Here is a 13,703-nt window from a genome sequence, read left to right on the forward strand (position 1 = left end):
GGCTCTATACTTCAAAAGTTTGGATTTTAAATCAAACAATGACTATGAGGTTAATGATGATTGACAAAGTTACAGATGCACAAATCATACCCCCAAGAAATGCTAACCTCTCACCATTACAATAACAGAGGAGGTTAGCATTTTGGGGGGGTATGATATTTGTGCGTCTGTAACTTTGTCAACCATCATTATTCACGATTCATTCAGGATTATCCGTAATCATGGTAGCATCCACATTAATGTAGAAGTGTTTAGAAACATATTATATTCTTATTTACAATAAAAGTGACTCCAAAATGACACAATACATTATTTACCATTAATTTCTATTGGGTACAAAATAATCTGAAACACAACCAAAACAAACAGCAAATGCATCCAACAAATTTGTAGAGTCAGAAGCTTGATGTAGCTATTGTATGCTGTGAGTATGGGACCAAATACTTACATTTTTATTACTTTAATACACATATAACTGAATTTGTCCCAATACTTTTGCGGCCCTAAAATGTGGGGACTATGTACAAAAACTGCTTTAATTTCTAAACAGTTCACCTGATATGGATGAAATACCCTCAAATTAAAGCTGCTTGGACGTCATTGTCCTGTTGGAAGGTGAACCTTCGCCCCAGTCTGAGGTCCTGAGCGCTCTGGAGCAGGTTTTAATCAAGGATCTCTGTACTTTGCTCCGTTCATATTTCCCTCGATCCTGACTAGTCTCCCAGTCCCTGCCGCTGAAAAACATCCCCACAGCATGATGCTGCCACCACCATGCTTCACCGTAGGGATGGTGACAGGTTTCCTCCAGACGTGACACTTGGCATTCAATCTTGGTTTCATCAGACGAGAGAATCTTGTTTCTCATAATCTGAGAGTCCTTTAGGTGCCCTTTGGCAAACTCCAAGCGGTCTGACATGTGCCTTTTACTGAGGAGTGGCTTCCGTCTGGCCACTCTACCATAAAAGCCTGATTAGTGGAGTGCTGCAAAGATGATTGTCCTTCTGGAAGGTTCTCCATGCTCTGGACACTACGCTGACAGACACAGCAAACCTTCTTGCCACAGCTCGCATTGATGTGCCATCCTGGATGAGCTTCACAACCTGAGCCACTTGTGTGGGTTGTAGACTCCGTCTCATGCTACCACTAGAGTGAAAGCACCGCCAGCATTCAAAAGTGACCAAAACATCAGCCAGGAAGCATAGGAACTGAGAAGTGGTCTGTGTTCACCACCTGCAGAACCACTTCTTTATTGGGGGTGTTTTGCTAATTGCCTATAATTTCCACCTGTTGTCTTTTCCATTTGTACAACATCATGTGAAATGTATTGTCAATCAGTGTTGCTTCCTAAATGGACAGTTTGATTTCACAGAAGTGTGATTGACTTGGAGTTACATTGTGTTGTTTAAGTGTTCCTTTTATTTTTTTGAGCAGTGTACTTTTTATGGACACAGTCAATTTTACAGGTGTGTCCAAACTTTTGACTGGTACTGTATATACAGTTGAAGTCAGAAGTTTACATACACTTAGGTTGGAGTCATTAAAACTTGTTTTTCAACCACTATAACTATAGTTTTGACAAGTCGGTTAGGATGCTGCCACCCCCGTGCTTCATGGTTGGGATGTTGTTCTTCAGCTTCCAAGCCCCCCTTTTTCCTCCAAACATAACAATGGTCATTATGGCCAAACAGTTCTATTTTTGTTTAATCAGACCAGAGGACATTTCTCCAAAAAGTACGATCTTTGTCCCCATGTGCAGTTGCAAACCGTAGTCTGGCTTTTTTTATGGCGGTTTTGGAGCAGTGGCTTCTTCCTTGCTGAGCGGCCTTTCAGGTTATGTCGATATAGGACTAGTTTTACTGTGGATATAGATATGTACCTGTTTCCTCCAGCATCTTCACAAGGTCCTTTGCTGTTGTTCTGGGATTGATTTGCAGTTTTCGCACCAAAGTACATTCATCTCTAGGAGACAGAACGCGTCTCTTTCCTGAGCGGTATGACCGCTGCATGGTCCGATGGTATTTATACTTGCGTACTATTTTTTGTACAGATGAACGTGGTACCTTCAGGCTTTTGGATATTGCAGCTTTCCACTACATGTTAGAATATTGCTGCTAGGACTTGCTTCCATTCAGCCACAAGAGCATTAGTGAGGTGGGGCACTGATGTTGGGCGATTAGGCCTGGGTCGCAGTTTCAATTCATCCCAAAGGTGTTCAATGGGGTTAAGGTCAGGGCTCTGTGCAGGCCAGTGAAGTTCTTCCACACCGATATCGACAAACCATTTCTGTATGGACCTTCCCCAAACTGTTGCAACAAAGTTGGAAGCACAGAACCGTCTAGAATGTCATTGTATGCTGTAGCATTAAGATTTCCCTTCACTGGAACTGAGTGGCCTAGTCCGAACCATGAATAATAGCCCCAGACAGTTGGCACTATGCATTCGGGCAGGTAGCGTTCTCCTGGCATCCGCCAAACCCAGATTCGTCCGTCAGACTGCCAGATGGTGTGATTCATCACTCCAGAGAATGTGTTTCCACTGCTCCAGAGTGAAATTGTGACTCCAGCTGATGCTTGGCATTGCGCATGGTGATCTTAGACTTGTGTGCGGCTGCTCGGCAATGGAAACCCATTTCATGAAGCTTCCAACAAATAGTTTTTGTGATGACTTTGCTTCCAGAGATGGTTTGGAACTCATTAGTGATTGTTGCAACCGAGGAAATACTTTTTTACTCGCTTCGCGCTTCAGCACTCTTCGGTCTTGTTCTGTGAGCTTGTGTTAGCTTGCCTACCACTTCGCGGCTGAGCCGCTGTTGCTCCTAGACGTTTCCACTGCACAATAACAGGACTTACAGTTGACCGGGGCAGCTCTAGCAGGGCAGAAATTTGACGAACTGACTTGTTGGAAAGGTGGCATCCTATGATGGTGCCATGTTGAAGGTAACTTTGCTCTTCAGTAAGGCCATTTTACTGCCAATGTTTGGCTATATAGATTACATGGCTGTGTACTCGATTTTATACACTTGTCAGCAACGGGTGTGGCTGAAATAGCCAAATCCACTAATTTGAAAGGGTGTCCACATACTTTTGTATATGTATATATATATATATATATATATATATATATATATATATATATATATATATATATATATATATATATATATACTGTATGTGATGGGATGTATAGACATTATGGACAGTATGTGGATAGAATATGTAGTATATCTGTAGGATAGGTAGGATATAATAGTATATACAGTATACAGCAATAGTTGAATAGGATAGCATTGACTAGACTACAGTATATACAGTGGGGGAAAAAAGTATTTAGTCAGCCACCAATTGTGCAAGTTCTCCCACTTAAAAAGATGAGAGAGGCCTGTAATTTTCATCATATGTACACGTCAACTATGACAGACAAAATTAGAAAAAATCCAGAAAATCACATTGTAGGATTTTTAATGAATTTATTTGCAAATTATGGTGGAAAATAAGTATTTGGTCAATAACAAAAGTTTCTCAATACTTTGTTATATACCCTTTGTTGGCAATGACACAGGTCAAACGTTTCTGTAAGTCTTCACAAGGTTTTCACACACTGTTGCTGGTATTTTGGCCCATTCCTCCATGCAGATCTCCTCTAGAGCAGTGATGTTTTGGGGCTGTCGCTGGGCAACACGGACTTTCAACTCCCTCCAAAGATTTTCTATGATGTTGAGATCTGGAGACTGGCTAGGCCACTCCAGGACCTTGAAATGCTTCTTACGAAGCCACTCCTTCGTTGCCCGGGCGGTGTTTTGGGATCATTGTCATGCTGAAAGACCCAGCCACGTTTCATCTTCAATGCCCTTGCTGATGGAAGGAGGTTTTCACTCAAAATCTCACGATACATGGCCCCATTCATTCTTTCCTTTACACGGATCAGTTTTCCTGGTCCCTTTGCAGAAAAACAGCCCCAAAGCATGATGTTTCCACCCCCATGCTTCACAGTAGGTATGATGTTCTTTGGATGCAACTCAGCATTCTTTGTCCTCCAAACACGACGAGTTGAGTTTTTACCAAAAAGTTATATTTTGGTTTCATCTGACCATATGACATTCTCCCAATCCTCTTCTGGATCATCCAAATGCACTCTAGCAAACTTCAGACCGGCCTGGACATATACTGGCTTAAGCAGGGGGACACGTCTGGCACTGCAGGATTTGAGTCCCTGGCGGCGTAGTGTGTTACTGATGGTAGGCTTTGTTACTTTGGTCCCAGCTCTCTGCAGGTCATTCACTAGGTCCCCCCGTGTGGTTCTGGGATTTTTGCTCACCGTTCTTGTGATCATTTTGACCCCACGGGGTGAGATCTTGCGTGGAGCCCCAGATCGAGGGAGATTATCAGTGGTCTTGTATGTCTTCCATTTCCTAATAATTGCTCCCACAGTTGATTTCTTCAAACCAAGCTGCTTACCTATTGCAGATTCAGTCTTCCCAGCCTGGTGCAGGTCTACAATTTTGTTTCTGGTGTCCTTTGACAGCTATTTGGTCTTGGCCATAGTGGAGTTTGGAGTGTGACTTGTTTGAGGTTGTGGACAGGTGTCTTTTGTACTGATAACAAGTTCAAACAGGTGCCATTAATACAGGTAACGAGTGGAGGACAGAGGAGCCTCTTAAAGAAGAAGTTACAGGTCTGTGAGAGCCATAAATCTTGCTTGTTTGTAGGTGACCAAATACTTATTTTCCACCATAATTAGCAAATAAATTCATAAAAAATCCTACAATGTGATTTTCTGGAGAAAAAAAATCTCAATTTGTCTGTCATAGTTGACGTGTACCTATGATGAAAATTACAGGCCTCTCTCATCTTTTAAAGTGGGAGAACTTGCACAATTGGTGGCTGACTAAATACTTTTTTCCCCCACTCTACATATGAAATGAGTAAAACAGAATTTAAGCATTATTCAAGTGACCAGTGTTCCATTATTAAAGTGGCCAGTGATTCCATGTGTATGTACATAAGGCAGCAGCATCTAAGGTTCAGGGTTGAGTAACCGGGTGGTAGCCGGCTAGTGACAGTGACTAAGTTCAGGGCAGGGTACTGGGAGGAGGCCGGCTGGTGATGGCTATTTAACCGTCTGATGGCCTTGAGATAGAAGATGTTTTTCAGTCTCTCTGTCCCAGCTTTGTTGCACCTGTACTGACCTCGCCTTCTGGATGATAGCGGGATGAACAGGCTGTGGCGCGGGTGGTTGATGTCCTTAATGATCTTTTTGGCCTTCCTGTGACATCTGGTGCTGTAGGTGTCCTGGAGGGCAGGCAGTGTGCCCCCGGTGATGCCCCCCTCTGGAGAGCCCTGCGGTTGAGGGCAGTGCAGTTGTCGTACCAGGCGGTGATACAGCTCGACAGATTGCTCTCGATGGGGCATCTGTAAAAGTTTGTGAGGGTTTTAGGGGCCATGCTGAATTTCTTCAGCCTTCTGAGGTTGAAGAGGCGCTATTGCGCCTTCTTCACCACACTGTCTGTGTGGGTGGACCATTTCAGATGATCAGTAATGTGTACACTGAGGAACTTGAAGCTTTTCACCTTCTCCACTGTGGCCCTGTAGAGGTCGAGTGGAGGTGCTGTTTCCTACCTTCACCACCTGGGGGCGGCCCGTCAGGAAGTCCAGGACCCAGTTGCACAGGGCGGGGTTCAGACCCAGGGCCCCGAGCTTAATGATGAGCTTGGAGGGTCTTATGGTGTTGAAGTCTGAGCTGTAGTCAATGAACAGCATTCTTACATAGGTATTCCTCTTGTCCAGATGGGATAGGGTAGTGCGATGGCGATTGCATCGTCTTTCGATCTATTGGGGTGGTATACAACTAGAAGTGGGTCTAGTGTGTCAGGTAAGGTGGAGGTGATATGATCCTTAACTAGCCTCTCAAAGCACTTCATGATGATAGAAGTGAGTGCTACGAGGCGATGGTCGTTTAGTTACCTTTGCTTTCTTGGGTACAGGAGCAATGGTGGACATCTTGAAGCAAGTGGGGACAGCAGACTGGGATAGGGAGATATTGAATATGTCCGTAAACATGTTTGCGCATGCTCCTGTGTGTGCCCAGTGGGTGCGTTGTAGTCACATGCCTCTGTGGGCCAGCCCTATTGAAGAATAGCTGATCATCAGCAGAATAGCTCATGGAAGAGCTACACATATGATCACGTTTAAAATACCTTTTTGAAAACAAAAAGCATAACCAAAAGAAAATGTCGTGACAATGTGACTGTGTGCATGTGTGTAAATATTTACTGTATGTGTATAGGTCTATGGACTGTATGTGTTTGTATGAGTGTCTTCCTCTCTCCATCTGGATGCAAAGCAGTCAGCCTTAGATAATGTTGATATGGCTAGCCTGGGCTAGTATCTGGGTCATTCTAATTGATCTACAGTAGATTCTAACTACAGTCTGATCTCAGGGTCCGTTTACTAAATACAGGATAAGTGGATAAGTTACATGAGACTTGTTTTCAGGCATTAGACTAACTTTCTGCATCAACAGTAACGCAAGTGTGTGTGTGTGTGTGCGCGTGCGTGCATGTGTGTGTAACCTATATGTGATCAGCATTTGAAGCTCTGCGTTGTGTCCCCTTTGTTGATCTAATTGAAATGTTCCCTCCTTCCCTCTCTCTCCGCAGGTGTCCAGCGGCTACCTTGTGGTGGTGTTTGTGTACGTGACCGAGTTCACCGGCAACAAGGTGCGCACGTGGACGTCCATGCACGTGCACGCCGCCTTCGCCGCAGGCGTCATGATGGTGGCGATCACGGGCTACCTAGTGCGCACCTGGTGGATCTACCAGATCATCCTCTCCACCTGCACCTCGCCCTTCCTCTTCTTCTGCTGGAAGTTTCCCGAGACACCCTTCTACCTGATGGCTAAGGGGAGGCTCCAGGAGACCCAGGTCCTGCTGGATTCCATAGCCCGCTTCAACGGCCTGGAGCCTGGCCGCCTGAGGGCTGAGGACCTCCTGGAGCCCCAGGAGGTTCTGCTGGAGAAGGAGGTGGCACCGGGGAGAGCCCAGCCAGCGGAGCCCGAGAGAAAGCTGAGCATCCTGGACCTGTTTGGGACATGGAGGATGGCCTGGAGGACAGTGACAGTGTGGGCAGTGTGGTTCATTGGCAGCCTGGGCTACTACGTCTTCTCCCTGGGCTCCGTCAACCTGGGGGGCAACCAGTACATCAACCTCTTCCTGGCTGGTGAGAGGGGGGATGGGGGGTTGGGTTGTGTGTGTGTGTGTGTGTAATAAGAGAGGGAGGGCTAGGGGGGTTGAAAGGGCATGTGTTCACGGTTGTACACCTGCACATGTGTGGCTGTGGGTGGGGCATGTGTACTGTATGTACTGTATGTACTATGGGTGTACGTGCTTATTATAGCAACCTGGTCTCAGAGCATGTACTATTATTCTGACACTCCATTTAGTATGATACACTATATATACAAAAGATAATTAGAGTTACCAGCCTCAAAAATTGCTGCCCAAATAAATGCTTCACAGAGTTCAAGTCACAGACACATCTCAACATCAACTGTTCAGAAGAGACTGTGTGAATCAGGCCTTCATGGTCGAATTGCTGCAAAGAAACCAAGATGGCCATTCCAAGATGGCGAAGTAGTGCAGTCCTGTTTCTGTCGTGTGTCTGTAAATAGCCTGTAAATACCCAGTTTTTTTGTATTTTTCGTACATGTTTCCCTATCAGACTTTTCATCCTTCTACAAAATATACTTTCCTGCAACCCGCCTCACTCAATGTGGAACGGATTCTATTGTTGACTTACCTTTGTCTAGAATCTAGAATCTCCAGTTGAAACTAGCTAGCCAGTTTCAGCTAACTAGCTACTTGCTATTAGCCACAGCTAGCGGTGTTTCACTCAGAACATTGGATTTTTTTCCGCGGGATTAATTTTAATCACTGGACATTGATCACCGGATATTCGGCCAGTCTGCACAGCGCGTTATCGACCCAGAACATATCAGTTTTTCCGCCGGAATCACTGAATCACTGGACCTTTAACTCCGGATTCATCGCTACCAGCTGGCTACAACAAAACGGACGCTGTGGTCTGGCTAATCATCCTGAGCTAGGCCCATCTCCCGGCTATCTACCTCTTTGTCAACCAGACGGGACCACCTAGTGTTGACACGGAGCCCCGCCGATCCTACACGACTGGTCTGCCGACGAAATCGTCTGATGTGGTTACGACGTTAACCACGAAGATTCCATCCATCTGCTAGCCCCTGGCCCGCTAGCACACGCTATCCGTGGCCTCTTACTCACTAAACTGAACTAGCTACTGAACTAGCTACTTGCTATTAGCCACAGCTAGCGGTGTTTCACCCAGAACCTTGGATTTTTTTCCGCGGGATTAATTTTAATCACTGGACATTGATCACCGGATATTCGGCCAGTCTGCACAGCGCGTTATCGACCCAGAACATATCAGTTTTTCCGCCGGAATCACTGAATCACTGGACCTTTAACTCCGGATTCATCGCTACCAGCTGGCTACAACAAAACGGACGCTGTGGTCTGGCTAATCATCCTGAGCTAGGCCCATCTCCCGGCTATCTACCTCTCTGTCAACCGGACGGGACCACCTAGTGTTGACACGAAGCCCCGCCGATCCTACACGACTGGTCTGCCGACGAAATCGTCTGATGTGGTTACGACGTTAACCACGAAGATTCCATCCATCTGCTAGCCCTTACTAGCCCCTGCTAACCCTCTTACTCACTAGCGCTTCACCACCGGACCTTATGATAACTCAGCTATACAGCTGATATATGCTGGACTGTTCCTTTTTACGGTACTACATCCTGTTTATGTTTAGCCTCAGCCCAAACATGGTTAGTTTATTGTTGTTTCGGTTATTTCTAATTGTACTATATCACTGTAGACCCCCCAGCCTAGCTAAACCTGCCTTAGATAGCTATTTTGTCCCTCCCCCCATACACTCAGAGACCGACTCAATTGATGCCTCTAGAGATACTATCTCTTTCATTGTTACCCAACGCTTAGGTTTACCTCCACTTTACTCATATCCTTCCATATCCTTGTCTGTACATAATGCCCTGAATCTTTTCTATAACACCCGGAAATCTGCCCCCTTTATTCTATGTACCCAACGCACTAGAAGACCAGTTCTTAAAGCCTTTAGCCGTATCCTTATTCTAGTCCTCCTCTGTTCCTCTGGTGATGTAGAGGCTAACCCAGGCCCTGCAGCCCTCAGTATCACTCCTACTCCCCAGGCGCTATCATTTGATGACTTCTGTAATCGCAAAAGTCTTGGTTTCTTGCACATAAATATCAGAAGTCTACTTCCTAAGTTTGAGTTATTCACTGCGTTAGCACACTCTGCCAACCCTGATGTTCTAGCAGTGTCTGAATCCTGGCTCAGGAAGGCCACCAAAAATTCTGAAATTTCCATCCCCAACTATAACATTTTCCGTCTAGATAGAACTGCCAAAGGGGGTGGAGTTGCAATCTACTGTAGAGATAGCCTGCAGAGCTCTATCATACTATCCAGGTCTGTGCCCAAACAGTTTGAGCTTCTACTTCTAAAAATCCACCTTTCCAGAAATAAGTCTCTCACTGTTGCCGCTTGCTACAGACCCCCCTCAGCCCCCAGCTGTGCCCTGGACACCATATGTGAATTGATTGCCCCCCATTTATCCTCAGAGTTTGTACTGCTTGGTGACCTAAATTGGGATATGCTTAATACCCCAGCCATCCTACAATCCAAGCTAGATGCCCTCAACCTCACGCAAATTATCAACGAACCTACCAGGTACAACCGTAAATCCGTAAACATGGGTACCCTCATAGATATCATCCTGACTAACACACCCTCTAAATACACCTCAGCTGTCTTCAACCAGGATCTCAGCGATCACTGCCTTATTGCCTGCGTCCGTAACGGGTCCGCGGTCAAACGACCACCCCTCATCACTGTCAAACGCTCCCTAAAACACTTTAGCGAGGAGGCCTTCCTAATTGACCTGGCCCAGGTATCCTGGATGGATATAGATCTCATTCCGTCAGTAGAGGATGCCTGGTTGTTCCTTAAAAGTAATTTCCTCTCAATCTTAAATAAACATGCCCCATTCAGAAAATACAGAACTAAGAACCGATATAGCCCCTGGTTCTCCTCAGACTTGACTTCCCTTGACCAGCACAAAAACATCCTGTGGCGTACAGCATTAGCATCAAATAGCCCCCGCGATATGCAACTTTTCAGGGAAGTTAGGAACCAATATACACAAGCAGTCAGGAAAGCAAAGGCTAACTTTTTCAAACAGAAATTTGCTTCCTGTAGCACTAACTCCAAAAAGTTTTGGGACAGTGTAAAGTCCATGGAGAATAAGAGCACTTCCTCCCAGCTGCCCACTGCACTGAGGCTAGGAAACACTATCACCACCGATAAATCTACAATAATCGAGAATTTCAACAAGCATTTTGCTACAGCTGGCCATGCTTTCCATCTGGCTACCACTAACCCGGCCACCAACTCTGCACCCTCTGCTGCAACTTGCCCATGCCCCCCCCGCTTCTCCTTCACACAAATTCAGACAGCTGATGTTTTGAAAGCGCTGCAAAATCTGGACCCCTACAAATCAGCTGGGCTAGACAATCTGGACCCTTTCTTTCTAAAACTAGCCGCCGAAATTGTCGCAACCCCTATTACTAGTCTGTTCAACCTCTCTTTCATAACGTCTGAGATCCCCAGAGATTGGAAAGCTGCCGCGGTCATCCCCCTCTTCAAAGGGGGTGACACTCTAGATCCAAACTGCTACAGACCAAATCCATCCTGCCCTGCCTTTCGAAAGTATTCGAAAGCCAAGTTAACAAACAGATCATCGACCATTTCGAATACCACCGTACCTTCTCCGCTATGCAATCCGGTTTCCGAGCTGGTCACGGGTGCACTTCAGCCACGCTCAAGGTCCTAAACGATATTATAACCGCGATTGATAATAGACAGTACTGTGCAGCCGTCTTCATCGACCTGGCCAAGGCTTTCGACTCTGTCAACCACCGCATTCTTATTGGCAGACTAAATAGCCTTGGTTTCTCAAATGACTGCCTCGCCTGGTTCACCAACTACTTCTCAGATAGAGTTCAGTGTGTCAAATCGGAGGGCCTGTTGTCTGGACCTATGGCAGTCTCTATGGGGGTGCCACAGGGTTCAATTCTTGGGCCGACACTTTTCTCCGTGTATATCAATGATGTCGCTCTTGCTGCTGGTGACTCTCAGATCCACCTCTACGCAGACGACACCATTTTGTATACATCTGGCCCTTCATTGGACACTGTGTTAACAAACCTCCAAACGAGCTTCAATGCCATACAACAATCCTTCAGTAGCCTTTAACTGCTCTTAAACACTAGTAAAACTAAATGCATGCTTTTCAATCGAACGCTGCTAGCACCCGCCCACCCGACTAGAATCACCACTCTCGACGGGTCTGACCTAGAGTATGTGGACAACTACAAATATCTAGGTGTCTGGTTAGACTGTAAACTCAACTTCCAGACTCACATAAAGAATCTCCAATCCAAAGTTAAATCTAGAATCGGCTTCCTATTTCGCAACAAAGCCTCCTTCACTCATGCTGCCAAACATGCCCTCGTAAAACTGACTATCCTACCGATCCTTGACTTCGGCGATGTCATTTACAAAATAGCCTCCAACACTCTACTCAGCAAATTGGATGTAGTCTATCACAGTGCCATCCGTTTTGTCTCCAAAGCCCCATACACTACCCACCACTGTGACCTGTACGCTCTTGTTGGCTGGTCCTCACTACATGTCCGTCGTCAAACCCACTGGCTCCAGGCCATCTATAAATCACTGCTAGGCAAATCCCCGCCTTATCTTAGCTCATTGGTCACCATAGCAGCACCCACCCGTAGTCTGCGCTCCAGCAGGTATATCTCACTGGTCATTCCCAAAGCCAACACCTCCTTTGGCCGCCATTCCTTCCAGTTCTCTGCTGCCAATGACTGGAACGAATTGCAAAAATCTCTGAAGCTGGAGACTCTTATCTCCCTCAATAACTTTAAGCATCAGTTGTCAGAGCACCTTACCGATCACTGCACCTGTACACAGCCCATCTGAAATTAGCCCACCCAACTACCTCATCCCTATATTGTTATTTATTTTGCTCTTTTGCACCCCAGTATCTCTATTTGCACATAATCTCTTGCACATCTAGCATTCCAGTGTTAATACTATTGTAATTATTCTGCACTATAGCCTATTTATTGCCTTACCTCCATAACTTGCTACATTTGCACACACTGTATATATCTTTTCTGTTGTATTTCTGACTTTATGTTTTTTTTACCCCATATGTAACTCTGTGTTGTTTTTATTGCACTACTTTGCTTTATCTTGGCCAGGTCGCAGTTGTAAATGAGAACCTGTTCTCAACTGGCTTACCTGGTTAAATAAAGGTGAAATAAAAAATAAATAAAATAAAAAAACCACTACTAAAGGACACCAATAATAAGAAGAGACTTGCTTGGGCCAAGAAACACGAGCAATTAGACCGGTGGAAATCAGTCCAAATTTGAGATTTTTGGTTCCAACCGCCGTGTCTTTGTGAGACGCAGTGCGGGTGAACGGATGATCTCCGCATGTGTATTTCCCACAGTGAAGCATGGAGGAGGAGGTGTTATGGTGTGTGGGGTGCTTTGCTGGTGACACTGTCTGTGATTTATTTAGAATGCAAGGCACACTTAACCAGCATGGCTACCACAGCATTCTGCAGCGATACGCCATTCCATCTGATTTGGGCTTAGTGGGACTATAATTCGTTTTTTAACAGGACAATGACCCAACACACCTCCAGGCGGTGTAAGGGCTATTTGTCGAAGAAGGAGAGTGATGGAGTGCTGCATCAGATGACCTTGCCTCCACAATTACCCGACCTCAACCCAATTGAGATGGTTTGGGATGAGTTGGACCGCAGAGTGAAGGAAAAGCAGCCAACAAGTGCTCAACCCCTCCTATCTATCTATCTATCTATCTATCTATCTATCTATCTATCTATCTATCTATCTATCTATCTATCTATCTATCTATCTATCTATCTATCTATCTATCTATCTATCTATCTATCTATCTATCTATCTATCTATCTATCTATCTATCTATCTATCTATCTATCTATCTATCTATCTATCTATCTATCTATCTATCTATCTATCTATCTCTGAAGCCCATCCAGTTTGTGACACAGCCTGGTATCAAACCCAGGTCTGTAGTGACGTCTCAAGCATTGCAATGCAGTGCCTTAGACCGCTGCACCACTCGGGAGGCCCCTTAAATATAACTATTATATGGCTGGCACATTTAGTGAGAGGTCTAATGCTTTAATATTTTATAATTTCTGCCCTCCATCAAACACCTTTGGGATTAATTGGAACGCCGACTGCGAGAGCCAGGACTAATCGCCCAACATCTGTGCCCGACCTCACTAATGCTCTTGTGGCTGAATGGAAGCAAGTCCCCGCAGCAATGTTCCAACGTCTAGTGGAAAGCCTTCCCAGAAGAGTAGAGGCTGTTATAGCAGCAAAGAGGGGACCATGATTATGCCCATGGTTTCAGGATGTAGTGTATGTTATGTTTGGTATGGTTACATAATAGAGATGGTTACTCAGGGTTGGGGAGTAACTGTTTACA

General features: G+C 45.3%; 1 protein-coding gene across 1 annotated transcript in view; it reads left to right on the forward strand.

The window, feature by feature from the left end:
* The window catches only part of LOC311108694 (solute carrier family 22 member 16-like), a 57,095-nt gene that overhangs the window by 15,202 nt on the left and 28,190 nt on the right, over positions 1–13,703 (forward strand). Inside the window, exon 4 of the mRNA XM_084151414.1 lies at positions 6,656–7,214. Within this exon, the coding sequence (XP_084007540.1) occupies positions 6,656–7,214 (559 nt within the window). The remainder of the gene's footprint in view (positions 1–6,655; positions 7,215–13,703) is intronic.

The sequence above is a fragment of the Coregonus lavaretus genome (assembly GCF_964263955.1).
Source record: "Coregonus lavaretus genome assembly, chromosome: 33".
Lineage (NCBI taxonomy): Eukaryota > Metazoa > Chordata > Actinopteri > Salmoniformes > Salmonidae > Coregonus > Coregonus lavaretus.